The 23,360-nt window shown below is 42.0% G+C and overlaps 1 protein-coding gene across 2 annotated transcripts; it reads right to left on the bottom strand.

The window, feature by feature from the left end:
• Positions 1-572: 572 nt before the first annotated feature.
• Positions 573-23,078, bottom strand: LOC114647821 (G-protein coupled receptor 4-like). 2 transcript variants are annotated; one of them, XM_028796479.2, is made up of 2 exons: positions 22,930-23,078; positions 573-1,796 (listed from the first exon to the last, which is right to left on the bottom strand). In XM_028796479.2, the coding sequence occupies exon 2, from the start codon at positions 1,773-1,775 to the stop codon at positions 714-716; it is 1,062 nt and encodes a 353-aa protein (XP_028652312.1). In that variant the 5' UTR covers positions 1,776-1,796; positions 22,930-23,078; the 3' UTR covers positions 573-713. The 2 variants fall into 2 exon arrangements, with proteins under 2 accessions (XP_028652312.1, XP_028652307.1); XM_028796474.2 differs by lacking the exon at positions 22,930-23,078 and adding an exon at positions 22,826-22,861.
• Positions 23,079-23,360: the final 282 nt, after the last annotated feature.

The following is a 23,360-nucleotide window of genomic DNA, read 5'->3' on the forward strand; positions in this document are numbered from 1 at the left end:
AATGAAGCGGAGACATTCACAGTTTCGGCTCTGGTGTCTCCCGATCGGAGTGAAGCTGACCACATTCAACCGCGCGAATTGCCAGAAGACAAGGTCACCGCTTCTCCTTATTGGACAGTAATCCTGCTGCCTGCCAACGCTGCTAATCTACCATTTCTGTGTTTGCCACTCCCAGGTTTCAGTGGTCAGCCATTGTGCCTCGCGCCACATCATAGCAGCTGAATGGAGGCAAAGAGACGATAGATATGCAGGGAGCGAAAAATAAATGTGTAAGAATCTTTGCTTTATTAAGCATACACATAATTGACAATATCTTTTGTATAAAAAAAAAGACTGCTTAATATACAATATAAAAATATGCTACAAAATTGCAAAAAGTTAAAAATTGTTAAAGATGAACAAGCGTGTTAGTGGTGTCCCCACAGCACCCGTGCCGTCACGTGTCAGTCTGGCCATCCGCCGCCTTGCACTCCACGTGGGAATTCACTTTGTGTTTCCGAGCCCCAATGTATGTGCACGTTCTCCTTCTTGTATTCACACATTTACAACAAATCTTCAAACCAAACCGCACATTTTCCTTTCTTTGTTTTGTTTAATCCTTAACTGGCTCGTCTCTATTGTGTTCTCCAGGTAGTGACCTGAACTGTCCTGTTCGTCAGTTTCACACTCAGTGCAAAATTCACTTTTTGTCCCTCCTCACGTTCCATCAAACTTTAGGAAATGGGGCTGCTGCCTTCTTCCACCAAAGGGATACTGTTCCTCTGGGTCATTTCGGTGGGGGCCGCATCCCCCACGCTTTTCAGAAAGGGCTTCCTGGCCGACTTGAAGCGTTCCCGTGACCAGATGTCGGATACCCACTTTCGGACCGACACGACCTCGCGGATGAGGTCCTGCTTGATGCTGTCGCTTGCGAAGATGTTGATGATGGGGTCCAAGGCGCTGCTGATGCTGGTGAAGGTGAAGGCGATACGGTAGGCTGGCCGCAGCCGTTCTTCCCACTCGCAGGTGCAAAACCCACTGCTGCTCAGGTAGGACCGGATGAACAGTATGATGTGGTAGGGCAGGTAGGCCACGACGAAGATGAGCACCATGCTGAGCAGGAGTCCCATGATCCTCCGCTTCTCCCTAACCTCCAGGCCGGTGCTCCGGTGTACTGCTCGAATGACAAAACAGTAGGACATGAGCAGGAGCAACAGAGGGATAAGAAAGACCACAAAAATTCGAAAATAGTTGAGGTCGGCCACCCACTGCTCCATGGGGTACTTCTCGTAACAGCGCTGGACATTATGAGTGTCATTGATGAACTCGGGATGTGTCAGGAGGACAGTATGGGAGCCCATCACGATCAGCCAAACAACAATGCAGATTACCAGGGCGGCCTTCATTGTCCGAAACCCTTTAGCATGCAAAGGGAAGACGAGGGCAAGGAAACGGTCCACCGCCATGCAGCTCAGGAAAACGATAGTGGTGTAGATGTTTGTATTGAAGAAGAAGCCCACCACAGTGCAGGCCACCACTCCAAATGTCCAGTCTTCCCGGTTGGCGGTATAGGCAGCCCACACAGGAAGCGTGAAGATATACACAAGGTCAGAGATGCAGAGGTTTATAAGGTACACGGCCAACACATTCTTACGCCGGAGCTGCTGCACAATGACGCCAACCGCCAGCAGGTTCCCCAAGAGGCCGATGATGAACACCAAGCTGTAAATTGTTGGGAAGAGGTACGCTTCATATTGCTTGACGTATTTACACGGGGTAGTGATATTACACTTCATGGTGTCTGCAGCAGAGGGATTCTGTGAAGAAAGAAAAAAAAAAAAAAAAAAAAAATGGCGTAAATGGGTACATGCCGAAAGGTCAAGCGACAACGATGGGCATCATTGGATCGAGCGGTACAAGAAATGCTATGAGCATGGAGGGCCATCCACCCATCATCAGAATCCAGTTTACGATCAAGGAGGTAGCAGTACTGGGTGCAAGGCAGGAACCAACACCAAATTAGAGGACCAACTCAGTTTGGTTTTTGGGGTGTCAATTAGCTCAACCAGCAGGTTTTTAGGACGGGGAGTCCAAACAGAGAGGAAAAAAATAAAATAAACTCTACAGGGGGCAGCACGGTGGCGCAGTGGTAGCGCTGCTGCCTCGAAGTTAGGAGACCTGGGTTCACTTCCTGGGTCCTCCCTGCGTGGAGTTTGCATGTTCTCCCCGTGTCTGCGTGGGTTTCTTCAGGGTCATCCGGTTTCCTCCCACAGTCCAAAGACATGCAGGTTAGGAGCATTGGCAATCCTAAATTGACCCTGGTGTGTGTTTGGTGTGTGTGACCTGCCTGGGGTTTGTTCCTGTCTTGCGCCCTGTACTGGCTGGGATTGGCTCCAGCAGACCCCCGTGACCCTGTGTTAGGATATAGCGGGTGGTACAATGACTGACTGACCCAACAGGGACAGACACTGGGCCAGGACTTCAACTCAGCACACTGGAGAAAGTCCAGAGGACAGCAACAAGGCTGGGGTCAGCACCACGGAGCAGCAAATGGACATTAAGAAGCAACGTAAGTGAGGTTTTTTAAAACTGAAGGGAATCAGTCCAGTGGACTCTACCAGTTACTTTGAAATTCATACATTTCCCAACAAGAACACAGATGGACACTCAAACCTTAAGTCATCCTCACACAGAGAATCACAGATGTAGTGTGGTGGACAGCAGGACTTCAAGGTCCTTCAAAACTCAACTTAGTGTTATTTTTGGAGAAGTTGGGAGGATGGGATGGAGGAGCTTGTTGGGCTGAATGGCCTCTTCACATACAGATTGCTCTAATGTTAGAAGGGGCCTATTAATCCATCCATCCATTGTCCAACCTGCTGAATCCGAACACAGGGTCACGGGGGTCTGCTGGAGCCAATCCCAGCCAACACAGGGCACAAGGCAGGAAACAATCCTGGGCAGGGTGCCAACCCACCGCAGGACACACACACAAACACACCCACACACCAAGCACACACTAGGGCCAATTTAGAATCGGCAATCCACCTAACCGGCATGTCTTTGGACTGTGGGAGGAAACCAGAGCGCCCGGAGGAAACCCAAGCAGACACGGGGAGAACATGCAAACTCCACGCAGGGAGGACCCAGGAAGCGAACCCGGGTCCCCAGGTCTCCCAACTGCGAGGCAGCAGCGCTACCCACTGCGCCACCGTGCCGCCCAGGCCTATTAATGGGGAAGCTAAATAGTCAAAGTCTGAATAAAGTCTTCAGAAGAGGTGGGAATATAGCCATTCAGTAGATGTACAGTGCCATCACAAAACAATCCAAAACAAGTTTGGGATGAAGAGATGAGGTGACATTTGACAAGTAGACACAGTGCCCATACAAAGTAACCCTTCACCGCCCCCCCGGAGGTTTTCACATTCAATTGAGAGTGTTTTCATACACACACACACACACACACACACACACACAATGGTTACAGTAAATAACCCTGTTACAGCAGAAAAAAAAAATCCACATTTACATGTGCAAGCAATCTTCTGGAGTCAGTGCCATGCAAAACAAAAAAAAAAAAATGATAGTACGAGACATGTGAACATTTTTGTTTAATCTAATTAAGGCTTTATTTATATTTTTCTGTTACTAGAATGCACACAGCACGCTCTTTTCCACTTGATCGCAATCATTTCAAATTTTTCCCTTCCACACGCCTGTTTGTACAAACGCTGGGTTCACGTGACCGAATTCATCAGGCGTATCATGGCAGTTCGGTGGTACCGTGCCATTTGCATCAGTGTTACTATTCGTGACAACATCCGATAACCGTTCCACTCTTTCATCACTATCACTTGATTCAACTAATGGTGCAGCCTCAGTTTATTCTAAGGTTTGCTTTACGGCTATTTGTTTACATGCCATTGTATTTTGGTTGAAGGCTCAGTCCCCACTCATGAATACTGAAGAGTCATTTTAGAGTTTAGAGTGGCAAAACAGCATAATGCTATTTTATTCAGTAGATGGCAGCAGGATACTGTGGCAAACATCATGTGGGGTTAACGTACATTGGACTGTAACAGCTTATCCCAGGAGACATTCAGGATTAACCGTCTTTACATAGAATTCCAAGCCCTAGAGAGAGGCATGGGGTTAATGCTAACCTCTTAAGGAAAAGGAAATGCTAAATAAAAATCAAAAAACAAGGTATGCCAACGGGAGACATTGGATTTGGAACTTGATATGGTCATACCAGGCAAAATACTGTGTATTTACTGCTGGAACTAAAAAAAGCACTCTTCACAAAGCACACCCAATAGCCATATCAGGGTATATCAAATCCACACAACACAACAGAGGGTGACAAGTGGTGGGATCTTATCAGGGTACCAGCCCATCGCAGGGTGCACTCATCCACAAAGGGTCTCATAACAGGCAAGCACCGAAATGGTCACACGGCAAGGAGACGGTTAGCCTGGAGGATTAAAAAGTTCAGTGCACTGCACTGCTAGCCGGTGGGATGCTCTCCTCCTCCAGATACCGAGTACAAAAGGAAAAAGTCAAGCGAATGGAAATTAAATTCAGCATTAAAGGACACACTGCATTCCTGTGCCCCTTAAATCAGACAGTCAATCTCCATTACAAACACCAAAGCCCCTGTGAGCTCCGAGAAGACTGAGCATGCACATCATGAACCAGCAGCACTGGGCACTGAGCAGACATGCCAGGGAGGGTCTCACATCAGAAGTAACGGCTGCGGTCCCCACAACTCTGCTATGATACGCTCAGTGCTGCCACCCACAGGAAGCATTTCTGACTTAACATTCTGCTGCTGCCCTTCAGTGCCTTTCATCATTTTGCAGGCTTTTCTTAGTCTGCTATACAGTACTATGCTTTACGTGCTCATGATGAAAGGCACTTTATAATACAATGCTCGAAGAATGGCCATTCCATCTGCAAGACTGCTTTTTGAAAACAAAAGGAAAAGGTGCTATTGGAAAACAATGACTGACCAACTGCCTTTCAAATCGGTCTGCTTTATGGTTATTGTGAGAACTAGCCCGAACACCATCAGACAGACACCGCAGTTCTAGAAAACACACGGTTATTTATAATTTAAATCCCCACACACACACAGTGCTCCCGCACCAGTCACCCTTACACGGGCCTTTAAACGTCAGCTGGCTGTCTCTCTCTCTCTCTGTGCTAGACTTTTTAAAATGCTGTGAAAGAAGCAATATAAAAACATTGATATGAAGACTATCCATTAATCTTTCCACTATATTCCTCTTTGAAATGTTTTCAATCATTCTTTTTATTTCTTTTTTCATGATGGTGGAGTGGTGGCTCTGAGGCTAAGCACTGGCAAATCGGAAGGTTGCCAGTTCGAATCCCATAAACAGCAAAAGTGACTACTTCGTTGGGCCCTTAACCTGCAATTGCTCCATCCTGGGTATGAGGTTAATCTGCATCCAGCCCTGCATGTAGGCCCTCTAACCTGCAGGGGAAAACCTGGGGGTTGGTGGCAGAATTGGCACTCCGGCTACCATAAAAAACCTCACACTGTTCCATTCCACTAGAACTAGTATGGTGCTGAGGTGTCACCCATTGCATGGCTGCACTTGGGTCCTAATCTGAATCCCGAGATGGTTTGTCAGGGTGGATGCGGCAATGCGCTGTATCAGCACCTGCTCCTAACTTCTCTCTCATTCTTCTTATACATTTTAAAGAACATTATTGCAGACAGATTGATGGGCAGTCTAACTGCGTAAGACACTATATACAAACAATGATCAACCAGCTGCTTCTTAATCTCTTGCTATATCCATCCATCCATCCATTATCCAACCGCTATATCCTAACTACAGGGTCACAGGGGTCTGCTTGAGCCAAATCCCAGCCAACACAGGGCGCAAGGCAGGAAACAAACCCCAGGCAGGGTGCCAACCCACTGCAGGGCGCGCACGCGCACACATACACACACACACCCACACCCACACACCAAGCACACACTAGGGACAATTTAGAATCGCCAATGCACCTAACCTGCATGTCTTTGGACTGTGGGAGGAAACTGGAGCACCCAGAGGAAACCCACGCAGACACGGGGAGAACATGCAAACTCCACGAAGGGAGGACCTGGGAAGTGAACCCGGGTCTCCTAACTGCGAGGCAGCAGCGCTACCCACCACGCCGTCCTCTTGCTATATTCTACTTTAAAATCCTAAACGGAAGAAGGTGTTGAATGAAAACAATCCCTTCATCTGCTATATTATTTATTAAAATGGCAACTACGGAAGACACTATATAAACACAATAATAGAAAGACTAACCCTTCCATCCATTTACTATATTGTTTTTTAAAAAAAAGGTGTGAAATGCTGCTTTTCTGTCTATTGGCTCTCCTGTATAGCGTGCTGAACTCTTAGGTAGAAGTGAGTTTAGACAAAGAAGCTGCAAGTAAAACTGAAAACTCCACACTCCAGTAGTGCAAGTCACAATCCCACTGGAGGAGACTCTCCATGTTTGCAGGGAAAGAAACTGAAAGGCACCACGTAAGACACAGAATGAGGAGCTTCATCAGCATGCCGATTATCTGGCCAATGATAGATCATGACAGCCCATGACGTCACATCCTCCACTTCCTACCGTGACGGCTAAGGCGGTGGTATCTAGTGAGGCACAGGAGCACACAACTGCTATCTGCTCTCTCTGCTTCACACCGCAAGTGATCGTATCTCAGCAGTGACACAGCAGAGATGCAACTCAGTCAGTCAGACTCAGAGATGACACTGTCAACAAAACGGCGAAAAGCCAAAGCACTGGCCAGGACGTTTATTAACAATTAATCACCTCCATTTATATATAGTGCCTTTCATAGCATGACCCATCACTGGGCACAAAGAAGTTTAATCAAATATAGAAGATGACATGCTGTACAGAACATCTGAAATATAAAATGACACATTTTGAGATAAATGAAGCACATAGCTTGTAAAGAGAAGGTCACTCTCAGCGCCTGCTGCTGGTGCTGGGATGGGGGGGGGGGGCTACCGACCTGGACTTTCACGGGGCTCCTAGATTAAACTCCTCCACTTCCTACTCTCCCAGCAGCCACTTGAACCTTTTGTCCAGCCCCTTCTCCCCACTATGGGCCACTGTGACTCACAGCAGATGGGCAAGGTGGCATCATTAAATTACTACCCTGAGCCAAGTTTTGCTGGGACAAACTCCGGACTCTGACCCTGGACTGGATTAAGAAGGTTATGAAGTATTTATTCAAAGTAAATGACAAAATACAAGTGTTTTCAGTGTAAACATGGAATGCAACAAACCTGATGTTTATATAGTGCCTTTTCTCACTAAACTACTCCAGGTATCACATAATTCTTTTCATTTGTTTACTGTGTGAGAAGTTACTGGTACAGTGAAAAACAGTTCTCTATAGTGACCTTTCTGTATAAACACCATCCCAACACATTCTATGCATGACAGTTGGCACCTTAAAAAATTGTGAGGATCAACAGATGAAGGGATCGGGGTCACTTGGGTAGCTCAGTCATATGATAAAGGAAGTACATCCCATGGAAATTGTTGACTTTTACAACAATGTCATGCAGAGAGTGCTTCCATATATAAAGGTGACATATTTGAACATATGACCCTGTGATCATCAGAGGTGACTGTGTGCAGAGGGTGCAGACCTATAAATACCTGGGCGTGCAGCTGGATGATAAATTGGACTATAGTAATCCCTCCTCCATCGCGGGGGTTGCGTTCCAGAGCCACCCGCGAAATAAGAAAATCCGCGAAGTAGAAACCATATGTTTACATGGTTATTTTCATATTGTCATGCTTGGGTCACAGATTTGCGCAGAAATACAGGAGGTTGTAGAGAGACAAGAACGTTATTCAAACACTGCAAACAAATATTTGTCTCTTTTTCAAAAGTTTAAACTGTGCTCCATGACAAGACAGAGATGACAGTTCCGTCTCACAATTAAAAGAATGCAAACATATCTTCCTCTTCAAAGGAGTGCCCGTCAGGAGCAGTGACTGTCACAGAGATAGAGAGAAAAGCAAACAGATCAATAGGGCTGTTTGGCTTAAGTATGTGAAGCACCGGGGCACAAAGCTGTTGAAGGCGGCAGCTCACACCCCCTCCGTCAGGAGCAGAGAAAGAGAGACAGAGTTTGTTTTTCAATCAAAAATCAATACGTGCCCTTCGAGCTTTTAAGTATGCGAAGCTCCGTGCAGCATGTCATTTCAGGAAGCAGCTGCACAAAAGATCACAACGTGGAGATAATCTTTCAGCATTTTTAGACGAGTGTCCATATCGTCTAGGTGTGCGAACAGCCCCCCTGCTCAATCCCCCTACGTCAGGATCAGAGAAAGTCAGTGCAAGAGAGACAGAAAAGTAAGCCGGGTAGCTTCTCAGCCATCTGCCAATAGCGTCCCTTGTATGAAATCAACTGGGCAAACCAACTGAGGAAGTATGTACCAGAAATTAAAAGACCCATTGTCCGCAGAAACCCGCGAAGCAGCGAAAAATCCGCGATATATATTTAAATATGCTTACATATAAAATCCGCGATGGAGTGAAGCCGCGAAAGGCAAAGCGCGATATAGCGAGGGATTACTGTATACTGCCAATACTGATGCTCTGTGCAAGAGAGGACAGAGCCGACTATACTTCTTCAGTTTGTCATTGGACATCTAGGCAAAATCCAGGGCCTTTTGGAACAATGTGCTTTGGACAGATTAATCAAAAGAGAGAGGGAGAGAGATGTCTGTCCACAGCAAAAGTAGACATGTTTGGTGCAAAATGAAGACAGCATTTCAGAAGAAGAACCAAATACTAAACTGTGAAGCATGGTGGTGGAAATGTTATGGTTTGGGGTTGCTTTGCCACCTCTGGAACTGGGCAGCTTGCAGTCTGAGTCAGCTATGAGTTCTGCATCATATCAAAGTGTGCTTGATTAGGATAATAACTAACTTACATTTATACAGCAATTTTCTGACCACTCAACGCACTTTACTTAGAGGTGAACCACTTCAACCACCACTAATGTGTAGCACCCCCATCAGCAATTAGGTGGTGAAGGGGTGAGACAGACAGCCAATTACAGATAAGGGATGATTAGGGGGCCAAGATGGACAAGGCTGTAATGGGCAGTTTAGCCAAGTCATCGGGATAAATTCTACTCTTTCGAAAGTGCCCAGGGATCTTTAATTTCCACAGAAAGTCAGGACTCACCAACACCTCATCCAGCAGCAATCCACGCTTTTCCTAGATGGTCTCCCATCCAAGTACTTGCGCAGGACTGAACATGCTGAGCTTTAGGTAGATGACCTGTTCTGAAGCACACAGGTGGTATGTCTGCTGACATGTGGCCATTTCTCTATAAGTTGGAATTGAATCAAAAATTATCTTTCAACACAATAATGATCCAAAATGGACTAGCAAATCCAACAATGAATGGCTCAGAAGGAAGAAATTGGAGGGTTATGGACTGGCCAGATCAAAGACCTGATTTGAATCCCTGTGTAATGTTGTGGGGTGGATTTGAAATGGGCAGGACATGCAAGAAAATCCACAAACATCTTGCAAGGGAAGGAATTTTTGCATGGAAGAGTGGTCAGACATTTCACCCTGACTAGTTAGCAAAAAGACCTGATGTTTGTCTGTTCACATGTGTTGAAAGCGTCAACAGTTTCCAAGGAATGTACTTACTTTTTTCACATAACTATAAGTGGTACCAACTGAACAGACTACATTTGTCTTTACAGTCTACACGACGTGATGCACTAGATAAAGTGGGCTGCCTGTTCTATATTCGAAGAATTGTCTACAAGTGTGTTGTGGTCATGCCAAGTCACTTAACCTCTCCACAAAGTGGAAATTATGATTTTATATTGTGCCCTTGACTAGTGGATCCCATCCCTAGGCATTTCAGTGGTAGTATTGTTGTGTGTAGAGAAATTCTTATTCGCATGTCCAAACGCTTCACGGGCACAGCATGACACTACTGTTTTCATATTTCTAAAATGGCTCACTCCATAAAACTGAATGTATACTTTCTATATTAAGGAACATCCCAAGACATTTTACAGGTGTTCTGGAATACCAGAAATAGTGTGGATGAAATTAATTTGAATTTTGAAATGGATGGCAGTAAAATGACCCACTCAGGTGGAGATAAAGGCTAAAGCTACGATCACCAGACCACACTGGTGGTCTGAATGCCTGCCTGCATGGACATTTGGCTTTGCAATTGGTGTCTTAAGCAGATATCTTACAGACCACTATAAAAAAAATATAATTACCAGGGGACTCATTTAGGATGGAAAAAGTTTATTTTTAAACACTTGAGTCATAACCAAGCTAGAGGTCCGTATAAAGTAAAACCACACCTCAAACTCAATGTTCAAACATATCCCACCCCTACACCAAACACCTGCCCCAACACACACTTCTTAGTGCACTAGCTACTGGAAACTTTTTTTTAATAAAAAGTGCAGGAACTTTAGCCCAAGGCTGATGCTGAGACCCCACACCTAGGCACCCTCTCACCACCACACCCCAAAGGTGTATGAGGGATCCTGCAACTATCAACCACAGAGGGGCTACAATGGGCTCTTCCCCTTTGCCTTCCCTCAGGCCTACACTGGGTAGGTCAGACCCTTCCATCAGTGGAAGGGTAGGGGGCACAGTAGCAGAGCAGAACACCCATGGATACTGCTCCAAACAGCTTGAACTTAACATGGCAGCCAATGAAGAACAGGAAAGACAAAGCATTCCAGGAAGCAACAGGGGACCATCACAGAGGTCTGAGGGCAAGCAGATGTGGTCATGAATCATGAAATGGGACAATAATAAAATGTATGTCATTTTATATCTTCCCAGGAACTCGAATGACATGGGACCACCCGGCTAGAATCTTGATATTAAGGCATCATCACGGCCTGTGCCACAGAGCGCTTCACTGGAAATCCCCACTGAATTGTCTAAAAAGATTTCACCGATAATGATTGCTAAATGAACTGTGAGAAACTTGTAGGCTTCTATTCCATATAGTGCCTTTCATGACTGAGGTTTTTCCTTTACTAACCTAACATTATAACCCAAACCAGAAATAGCAGACACAGTAATACCAGCCAAATAACGAAATGTCACCGAACTTGTTAACGCAAGCTTCTTGATACCAAATCCACCTAAACTTAACCAGACAGTCATAACAAAATAAAGAACCACCTTTTGAAAATGTATGGACTACTGAAAAAGTAAAATCATCTGAAAACACCTCAGAGCATATCAGCCTTCTTAACACCTCACACTTAATGCCAACCAGCTTCCAGAATAACGCAGGAACCAATGGCTTTATTGGGGCATATAAAATGTGGCCAGACCCGCAGAGAACAATGGTAAGTGCAGTCAAGGAGCACAGAAAGGTGGACAGCAAACTCACAGGAGCATATTGTTTTGACTCAGGACGTTTGCATATCAAAGAGTACAGTTTCCTTAAATCTCCTTAAGTAAATTGATGGGAATTTGCCGTAAAATGTCCCTAAACATAACATGGAGGAGGGGCGTCTAGAGGTGACGTCTCCAAAACCACAGTTGTTTCAAATGTGAAAAAAAACAAAATCAAGCAGACTGTCTCCAGACACACATTTGCAATTATCGAGGCTCCAGTTTTCCTCCCTCTTCATTTAATGAACATAACCCCCCCAAGGCGACCACATCTTTGTTCTTTTTTTAAAACCATTGGCCACACAGACTGAGAACCAAAAAGGAAAAAGGCTACTCAGTCCATTTAAGAATCTATTTAGTAAAGTCATCAGTAGCATTGCCACTTACAACCACCAGGACCCTGATGACCAGTACCTCGGTTTGACCGACCAGCTGTAAGCCCCACGGCCGTACCACATCAAACACTGGCAGGTTAGGTTGATGTCACATTAGGCAACTTCAAGTCAAGGGGTTATGTCAGACATGCCAATTGCAGTTACTGATGTTGTCAGCAGATCATGTCAGCTTAAAAATGACTAAATCGCTGGACATGGCCAATTTACTAACTGCATGCTGACTTTCCAACATGGTCTATCTGATAGAGTCGGTGTTGTACAAAGGGTTACCAGGTACAGCAAGTTCAGCCACGGTCTCAGCCCTCCAAATTCTGTTGGGGTACATAAAATACGAGACATCAGACAGAGAAGCTTGTCTTCTATTCGTGAGGTTCAAAACACCCTTGTTCCTTATTTCTTGTCACTGCATTATACGCATTGTACTTCTGGATGAACACTCATTGCTTGTCAGCTCTCGTGAACACACAGCCCACCTCTACAACTAAAGACAAATTCAAACTAATATTGAGCAGGTCGCAGACTGGTCAGACAGAATCACTGGGTATGTTACATTTCAGAACTGGTCTTCATGAGTGTGCTGCCGGCTGCCTCAGATTCACCAAAATTATGAAAGCAAAGGCTACGACTGAATAATCAGTGGAAAAGTCCAGCAATGCGACATGACCTTTAGGTTGGTGTGTGTGTGTGTCAAAACCTACTCATTGTGAACGAGTGGAGGTGTGTTAAAGTGTACCCTGCAAGGGACTGCTGTGCCATCCAGAGTTGGTTCCCACTTCGATGCTGCTGGGAGGGTCGATCTCACATCTTGAAAGAAAGTGAATGATTTTTTCTTAAAATTCAAAATGGTCATTTGCTTGCAAACTGTGCCATGCTATTTTCAATATGGGCAAGAATTTTTTTAAAAGGTCTTAACCTCACTACACTACACTACATACATACATACACACACATCATGTAGGAAAAGTCACATGCTGGGCAGCCTCTGAAAAAGAAAACGGAGACTCCTTAATCTGATCATCTGCATCTCTCACTCACAAAGGGGCACCAATTAGAACACATTCCTCACCATATTAATGGTGTGTACCATTCATGCCATTAATTGGCGGTGCCCAGGTATGTACCTCCCATGGATATTAACAACCAAGACAACATTCCACAAAACAAATCGGTGGATTTGCCAAGGACTGGGGATACTTTGTTGCAACACAATCTAGATGATTTGCAATACCTGAAGTAAACATTTGCTCGTCTAAGGTGGGCAGCCATGAAGTTCAATGAAGACTCAATACACAACTCTTGCCTTTGTATTTAATAAGCTTTGCACTTACCCATGTAACCAGTTTATGAAATAGTATTCTTTTGAATACATTTTATTTTTATCCATCATGGTTATCATAATAACACTGTCTGCTTTACCTTGTAAATATACATTAGGTGTCTTCCACTGCAGGAACTTTGGTTTCAGGACCCAATGTGTTCCTGTACAATGCAGGCCCTTAGCGATTTCTGTTCCCCGACCACTTTACTGTGTTGCCTTTACACCACACAACAGGGTTAACGGGAGTTAACAGAGGGACACATCCACCTTAATGCTTCAAAGTGATTGCGGGAGATTATTGCTTTCAACACAGTAAATGGCACGGCGCTCCAGGGAGAGGGCTATGAAGAGTGATATGGCACTTCCAATTTCACGAATAACTCAGGTAAGTCCAACTAACACATTTGTAAGTTAGTGCCAGTACAATCAGCACAATTCATCTCCTAAGCCCTATCCACGATAGTTCCTGGTTGAGCAAAGATTACATACCCTAGAGTAGGAGCTACAAAAAGTAACAGAAACTACAAATGCCTTCAGTTCTTGTGGTAGAAATGCTACCAAAGTTCCAGAGTTTCCAGTTCATGAAAAAAGTTCCTGCGGTGGAAAACTGCCTATTCTTGCCTTTTGCATGAACCATTATACTTTATGAAAAAGTAGTTATGTGATCTGCCACAAGATTATTTGTTTCCACAAATTTTGAGCAAAAGGCAACTTGAGGTTATTGGTTAAATACATTTTGACATTTGAGAACCCCGCCAGCTAACACAGGGAGAGGGACATAGAGACTATAGGGTCATTCAATTGAGGTTGACTCACCTAAGTGGTATGCTGCAGGATTTTTTTTTTTTTAAATTAGAAATGTTGCCAATTCATTTGTATAGCTGAATGATGGCCAAAAATTGTTGCTTTCTAATTATTTTCACCTACACTCTGCTCCCCACTAGCCCCTTTGACAGATGGTGACCATATCAAATTTTTAGCATTCAGAAGCCTTTGTGAGATGTTAAATATCTCCCGAACCAAAAAAAAAAAAAAAGATTCAAAATAATTCAAAAAGGATGCTTTCTCAACATAAATGGAGGATTTTTTTTCACATATGCTCTGGAATCAATTATATTCATTTCATTTCTTTATTGCCCTTTACAAATGGATAACTTTATTGATGGAATGTATTTTGTAATGCATGTACTAATAAAATGCATTGTATTTGTCATTCCGACAGATGGAATATCGCAAATATTTGTACCAATAAAATTCTTTGTGATGTACCATAAGTTGAAATGATGAATGCAATGCTTATGTCTCTGTTATATGCTATTTGATATGGGATTAGTAAGGTTTGTGACATTTAATCTGTTGAAATGACAGAGACATAGCAACCAGACAGACACAAAGGCACTTACCCTTCTACTAAAGTGGATACATCTATATCTACCATCCTAACCACAACAGCAAAATATATCCTGCCAGTGTCCTCAGTGGGGGATTCCCAGCAGAACCTGACATACATTGTATGCAGAACAATTATTCAGCACAAGCCAAGTCTAACAATTGCCCTGGTCAATAATAATAATACATTTGTTTTATATAGCACCTCACACTTCACAGAATCTCAGAAAGAGCAGTTGGGTATATGCAAGAGTGGATACAAATATTTTCAACACAGAACACTAAAACAGATAAATACAGGATGTACAAAGCATTACATAGAATTAAAGACCATAAACCAGAGTAAAATACAAAATTCAATACTAAAAAAAAGCCTCAACAAATAATTTGTGATATAACTCACACACAAATTACCCTGAGCATCTGGACAGAGAGGTAAACTGAAAGAAGGGGCAGAATATTAGGGTAAATTAAAAGCCTTCCAGAACAGATGAATGTTAAGTTGTTTTTAAAAAAAAAGAATGAATCTGCTGATCCAATTAATTTTGTCCTAAGCATTGTGATGGGTGCTTTGATACTTTATAATGCAATATCCACATATGAAGTCACAGTAGTTTATGGCAGGCAGTGTTCCTGTGACATCACCTTCATTTTTTCATCACTTATTTAAAAATATATTATTCAAATATGAGTCACTATTACATTAAAAAAAAATCACTTATGGCATTTCTTGGCCTTGAACACAGTGTGGATAAGTGGCGCTTGTTCATTGACTACTCTAAAGTTAGTCGGAATGCTGTCCTTCTCCATAACTGAAATAAACTCGTCTCGCTATTTTTCACATGAAATGAACACAAGAGTCATTTGAGAACATGACATTAGTGTTAGAAAACATTCAATGTCAGAAATATAACTGGAATATCTGTGGACATCTAAAAGGGGATTGTACTTTTGCCTTGTGACACAATTAAAAGTCAAGGAAAATAACACCTTTTATTGGCCAACTAAAAGATTACAATATGCAAGCTTTTGAGGCAACTTAGACATTCTGCTGTGGACTTACTTTGATCTTGCCTGAAGAAGGGGCCTAAGCTTTAAATTCAGTACAAAACACTCAAGTCTGCAATTCAGAACCATAGGAATGCCATGTCAGGACCTGGAAGGAGCAGTTAATGCCCCAAATCCTTAGGAATTACCAAGAAGCAGCAGGCGGATGTGGACATGGAGGTCAGATGTTCCACACAGTGACCCAGATGACTGATCGGCAACGTCAAGGCGCATTTTTAAAGCCAATGTTGGTGCAATTCTAGCAAGGTAATATGCTTCTTATACCAGATGCTGGATGTCTTCTTATGAAACATTAAGACTTGGATACTTTAAGAATGTCTGTAGTACTAGGGTGTTGTACATACTTTAAGAAGAAAAACAAATATCTGATAATGCTGGGTGGAAATTCCACAACAACTTGGGAAATGTGTCTTGATATTTAATATGTACAGCTCCATGAGTGTTTTCACTGTCAGAGACACGTGATAAGATTGGAAGATGAATCAAAAATCCCAAACTTCACACTATTAGGTCATTTTAAGTAGAAAAAGAAGTGGCCAAGCATTACACAGGCCTCCCTCACAACACTGGGCAATCTCGTTATGCGAGACCTGACCCTATCAGATTTTGAACAAGTATTTACCATTGCTTTTCATCTAAAAAGATGGTATTATGCAGTGAAAGCAGATGACGACTTCCTGCGGAGGCACATAATGTGGTACTCATTCACATACAAAGTGACTATTGAGTATCAAGTGTCCAAACAATCATTTCAAAAATAAACAAACCAAACAGGCCTTTGTCTTGTAATGCAATGGACTGATATACTTATGGGCTCTGTGAATGACAATATACAGTAATGAAGAAATTAAAAAAGTTTCAAAGGTAAAAGATAAAACACACACACATTTCCACTCACACACACACACACACACACTGTGGCCCTCAGGGCCTACAAAAAAAAAAAAAAAATACAGGATGCAAGGAGCAAGAGAGCTGCTGCAATGGCACCATGTCAAAAGCATACCTGAGGCAAAAGAAAGCATGAAAGGTTTTTAAAAAATCTTGAGCAACTCCCCACTGCATTTAAATGTGCCTTTGCCAAGTAAAGAGGCAACCTGAGCAGGTAGTTTAACAAGTCAGTCAGTCTTTAATTGTGCTTTTAATGAACTAGGGCAGCAGCAAAAGTAAGACTGAAACTCAATCAGCAGAATATGAGCCTGCATTATCTGGCAAATTAAATGAAAGTAGTCTTCTACTGTGTGGTTATCATGGAGAGTGGAGGTTAAAATGTAGGAAGCGGCATGAAAGTACACGAAGCACACATCCGAGAAGAGTTCAACATATACATTCACACACACTCAACACAACTGTCATGTAAAGTCTGCGCTATAGCACCATTATTCCCCTAAAATATAGAAATTACCTGCCAAAATGTAGTTACCAGGACCATCAAAAGAAATGTTCATTGCACTCCACGTGCTCCAATTAGAATTACAAATGAAATGTAAGCAATTGTATCTTAAATGCTGTAAGTCCCCTTGGATTAAGATGTCAGACAGATAATAATAAAAAATGGTAAAACAAGTATAAATCCATAGTAGGCACCTCTGAGGAACACTGGACAGCTCTCACCACGCATGTCACTACTACAAAGTTTGACTGTTTAGTGACTCAAAGCAGTAAGGTTTAGGATCATTACCTGTTAAATTATGAAGTTATGAAGAAAATGCAGACCAGGCTATCACAGAAAACTCTAGGCAGGACATATAATTGCGTACAGCAAGGTTCGCTACTTTGAAAAACTAGATTAACAAATATGTGAAACCTGGATGGATCCTAGGCCATCTGTATGTCATTTCACTTTTCTAATATCTAAGGAGCAGCACACTTGGGCGACAGTGAACCTGTATGGTATTCTCATCTTGAGAATGTCAAATTTCAATGATAAACTACACGATTTCATGACATTTTTTCAGAACAATTTCAAATGTTTAAAACATGAATTTGCTGCAGATAGTTTGACAGGTAGTTATTGTACTGCCCAAAGGCGTTGGGGCCTTTATGAATGTTTTCCAGGTATGGCAACATCAGCCATAGTCTCACCCCCACCCCTCTCTTTTTTTAATCTTTATCTATTCTGACATAGTATGACAAACACAAGACAGCAGATAGACGAGTCTCCCAAAAATGTGTGCTTAATCTGTAATGTATGCACTGTACTCAGACAGACGAGTCTCCCAAAAACGTGAGCTTAATCTGTAATGTATGCATTGTACTAAGTGGTTGTTACACACAAGACAATGCATATGACTTGGAAGTGACTGGCCTGACAGAGTCTCTAGTGATGTAAAATTATATGTCAGTCATGAAATCAAGCCACTACACTTGCAAAGATTAAGTAAAAGGAGGACTATGACTGAACATTGCTAGAAATGTTGTGTAAATTGGTGGGAGATTAAGGTAGTGTGGCCTAAGCCTTCAGATTCCTGCTGCTTTGTATTTGTATTTTAGTTTTTCCATCCAAAATATAATTTATGTTTGAAAGCAACTCAGTCAGTGTGTTTACATGCACTTCAATAACCCGATTATTCACAGAAACCCAGAGTTTTTAAAATGCCATGTAAACCCTTATTCTGATTAAAGAAATCAGGTTTTTGGCCTCTGAGATACCCGATTAACAGAAGAAGATTTCTCCATGAATATCCTGATTATGTGGCCACGTAAACCATGAACCAGGTTTCAGCTAAGGATTCTGTGGTCTGCTGTACTCTGTTGGCCTGTGTTTTTATTTGCTCTTGCTTTCAGCGGCTATGTGTAGGTGTATCCACAAAATAAATTTACAGAGGCAAATAATTAGGCGACTGCCTTATTCCTTCTCCTGAAATTTTAAGGAATCAATAATTTTAAATACATAAGTTGAACAAACAGTGCTAAACTCAGCAACACAATCTTGAAAGCGGTACAGTAACATGTTAAAAGTAATGAGGTGTACGTAGTGCAAGCACAAGCAAGCAGAAAAGAGTGTGCTGCATACATTCCAGTAACAAAAACCTAAACCTTTTTTGTGCAGTTTAATGACTTTAGAGCATTTTGACAAAGGATAACTCCAGAAGATTGCTTGCCCTTGTAAATGCAGATTTTTAAAAAACCAGGTTTCTGCCTTAATTGGGTTATTCACCTTAATCCAGTCATGTACGTGCATGTAAATGCACTGAGAGATAACAATAACAGAATATATGCAGAGCTTGACCACTGCTGCTCAAGTTATTTTCATTTAGGTAATAAAAATGCAAGTACCATTGGTGGTCATGATCCACACATGGACATTTTTCTTCCTTGATTATATGCGAGGAAACTTTGCACTAAATTCATACATCTGAGTAAGGCTAACATTGTGCTAGTTGATACATTTTTTCTTCTTTATCTTACAAGGTTGTCAGGCAGTACGATAGTGCTGATACTAACACTTCCACATTACTTTAACTACCCTTTTCCTGTCTGTATGCAAAGTTTAAAAGCTTTCGTATCTGATAGTCATCTAAAACTCCAATGTTGAACACATTTTTACCATAACTTTAGCTTTCAAGCATCAAAAAAATGTTAACTACAGAAAAAAAAAAACTTGCACACGTCATATCCTGCACTTATGTGCTATGGGAATTTTCAGAGCTCCCATATTACCTTCCCACTTCATTGCCATCACGTGAATTTCCAGTCAGAGTTTTGTGGGAAACAGAGTTTGTTTATTTGTTACATGGTCTATACAAAAAGCAATTAAAAGGTAAGTTCTATTTTTTTTTTCTGGGTGAAAGGCAAACTGAACATGTCATGTACATATTGCAACATTCCTAATACAAATATGATCACAAAAACACCATTTCTCAGTGGTCATCTAATTCAAGTAGCATTCTTATCTCCAGCGTTGTCCTACTGAGAGCTCTCACGTTGAAAGGTGCTCAGTGAAGTCTCCCACTGGGAAACTCGCATTTCCTGTCTGGACCAATTCATGTGAATGCAACACCTGAATTTATTTCCATGTGGAAACTCCCGTCTCCATCTTCACATACAGCAAGTCATTACAGTGGCGTCCTAGTACAGACAGCACTCTTGAAATCTCATACAATCTTAACATGCCGGATATCAGGCAAATCTAAACAGTGTATGATGCCGGGTTCACATGACTGACTTTGGCTCCTGCCTGCCCACAGATATTTTTTTTTTTAAAACACAAGCTAGACAGCCTCACTCCACACCAACAAAAGAATCCTGCTGGCATGCAAACTTCAGAGCAGATGCCACAATGGTGATAATACACGCCTGAGCCAGGAGGAAGGCCATAAACAAAAACTCCTGTTTTTTTTTTTTTTTTTAGCCACCTTGCCCCAAGGCTAACACCGCCACCTATGGCTCCCTTGTTTCGCATACAGGCACTGCAGTTTAACATGCTTGAATTTGGCTGATTGGCAAACATTCTGCTGGATGAGTAAATATGACAGAAATCCTGACAATGTGCCGACCTGGCTGGCGTTTACTTAAGATCAGGTATTTCCTTGAATTTCGTCACAGACCCAACCCCCTGCGCAGCAATTCTGCCTTAATGCTCAACAGGAATAAGGGTTTCAAAACAACATGCTGAAACAAGAAAGGGTAAACACCTTAAGAGTTTAATTGTTTCCTAGTTTACTTTCTACTTTTTGTTAAATATTTTTGCTCCACACCAACTGTAAGCAACTATTGTTAATTTTTTTAAATTTCTAAATACAAACATATCAATCATTTTTGTTGTACTTGGCTACATTAGCAGCATACACCATCACCGGTGCTTTATTTGGCAAAGAAGACCACGATCCACATGGTGACATAACATTTTTTGTGTTCACAAAGGTGTAAAGAAAATACAGGAAATAAATAAAAATGCTGTATATCCAATACATCAATAAATGAAAATCTGCAGCTCCATGGCCCTTTATAAGAGCAGTTTGTAAAAGTAAAGTTATAATTTATGCAAACACAGAGAAAATGGTTGAAAGGTACTGCTGGTTGAGTGCTGCTATTCATATTATGTGCCTCTAATGGCTAAAGTGGTAGCCCTTAGTCCTACAAACACCTTGATAAGTAAAAACCTTACAAATTAGTATAAAGTTATGCTACAGTGAAATAAAAAGTAATCAATGCTCATTTTATTATGCAAACCTGAAATAGTGAGTGTTATACCCTCTTCAAAGTAAATACGACCAGAAATTATTTTGCATTGTAACAAGCCACATTTTGAAAAATCTTAAATGATCTGACAAATTATGCACAAAGACGCACTTGACATATTTCACATTCGCAAATACACACATTTGTTTGCCAGTGTACAGATCCAACTTGAAGAGCTTCCAGTACGTTTATAGGACAGACATGAAAAAGGGGTCATCCTAAGATTCACTACAGGTTTCTTGAGCAAAGAAGTATAAAAGTATAAAATACTTGGACAATAGGAATCTGTCCACCCATTAATAATATTACCTATTGTTTGGTTCATGCATTTACCCAAAGTAACCTACAACATTGGAGATACAATTTCTTTTGTTTTTCCATTTGGAACACAGTAAGGTGAAGTGACTTGCTCATGGTCACACAGTGTCAGTAGCAGAGATTTGGACCCACAACCTCAGGGTTCAAAGCCTTATGTCACACTGCCTGCAAACTGCTGCGTTCCATTTACCTCAGAGGTCAGATGTCAGGGCTGGGAATGACATCACACCAGAGTTGACCATGTTCCAGTAAAACAAATATGGACTAATACAGGAAAACCTTTGTTATGCTTGCTCTATCTGCATAAATAGCAGGTGATACAAATGCATTATGTGGTATTTTGCGTATCCAAACAACTCAGCAACTGACTGACAGATAGAGGTTGGATGGAACTGTGTGTGAGACTGATTTAACAAGACACAAATATAGAGAAGTGCCAGAAAACAGTATAATATTAAAGTTTGTGGATCATTTTGGATTGATGTCATGATCTGAGGTTTTTTGACAGACCGACCAGTTTCAGAGATGGAAATCAGACTTCAGGGGGCATTCCAGTTGAAGCTTCCGACCTCTAATGGAATGCAGGATATTATCTTAACCTGCTTACTCCTAATACAGAGCTAAGGGAGACATATCTTACCCAGGCAGCCATGGATGAAATGATCATGGAACACACTCAAATACACATTGATGCTCCTGGGGAAAAAGGAGGTCTAAACCTGTTTATCCACCATGTAAATGGCTTTACATTAATTTGTTGATTTTTTGTTTCATAAATTCCACATTTCACACAAGTACATATACACCAACTTCAAAATACAAAAAATACTCATTTTGTCTTTCACAAAACAGGCTTCCAGACTATAAAAACAACGTAAGGTGTGCAAAAATGTTCAGCACCTTAGTAATTTAATCTCTCTACCCAAAGCTGTTCATAACACTGGGTGGAAAACGCGCTTAATAAGCAGGCACGTACACCATAAATTATTATTCACGTGTCTTCGTCGAACCAAAACTACAGTATGTCATGGTGGATCATCGCACTGTCCAATTTAGACATGACGCAAGAATGTTTTAGGAATCAAAAAATTCAGTATAATGCGCGAAGAGTAAACTTGAAAAGTTGAAATTAAAGTGATTTACTACAGTAGGCTAAACGTCACAAACAGCCTACTCATGATTTAAAATCTAAGAACTGAGCTAACTTGAAATAATTAAAATGACTTAAAAATACAGCCTGAAACACGAGGATGCATTAGTGAGAAAAGCGCTATATAAATGTAAAGAATCAATATTTTTTATTATTACTATGGTTAGACAGACATGATAACAACACACACAGTACCTGTTCAGTTGTTGTACACGATTTGTGAGAGTTCATCCAAATGCAGTGCATTTTTAAATCTACAGTTACAGTAAACACTGCACAAATGTTTCCTTTCATATTTAAAGACTTAGACCGAATCTCTCCAATGTAACTTTTTTCCACCAGACATATTTTTAATGGCCCAATAAAAATAACGCACATAGCTTGCCGATGTCAGTGGGCATTTTTGGCATGTATTAAAAACTACACAGCACACTTCTGATTAAACTTACGATGCACATGTAAAATAAGGGGAGATCGGGTAAATGGGGAGAAATACGGGGAAAATCGTAACTGAGATGCACACCGAAACGAAGTTTAAAATCCAAACTCACCACTCGTCGTGTCTTACGCATAGCGCGTCATGATTCTCCCGGCTTTCTGGATGCAACACAAAGAGAAGTAAAAAGCGCCACCAAAGTGGCTCGAGCATTCTTACCTGCAGACCACTCCGCGAGGCCCCCTGCTGTTCCGTACCTAAGCTTTTCCGTGAGCACAGGCTTCAGAAAACTGCTTCCGAGCCGCTAAACACTGTGCTTATCTATTCGCTCTCCTGCTACTTGATTCAAGCACTCTGGTATTTGTAATCGAGGCGGGCGCAGCAGCCCTGAAGACGACCGTTCGGCGGTGTTCTATTGGTCGTGACGTCATTAAAAGGCGTGACCTCATCGTCGTACTAAGCCACCACTTCAAACTGACAGTAGACGCAGCCTGTCATAAAAATGAGTAATATGAATGAACAGTGAGCACTCGTATATTTACCAGGTCGCATAATTCAAATTTGACCTGCAGTGAGCACAAAAAAAGTAAAGCCATTGCAGGACAACTAACTCTCGTATCCGTCGGCCACTTCAAACATGGCTGTTAGCA

The sequence above is a fragment of the Erpetoichthys calabaricus genome, chromosome 1, assembly GCF_900747795.2.
Source record: "Erpetoichthys calabaricus chromosome 1, fErpCal1.3, whole genome shotgun sequence".
Classification (NCBI taxonomy): Eukaryota; Metazoa; Chordata; class Cladistia; order Polypteriformes; family Polypteridae; genus Erpetoichthys; species Erpetoichthys calabaricus.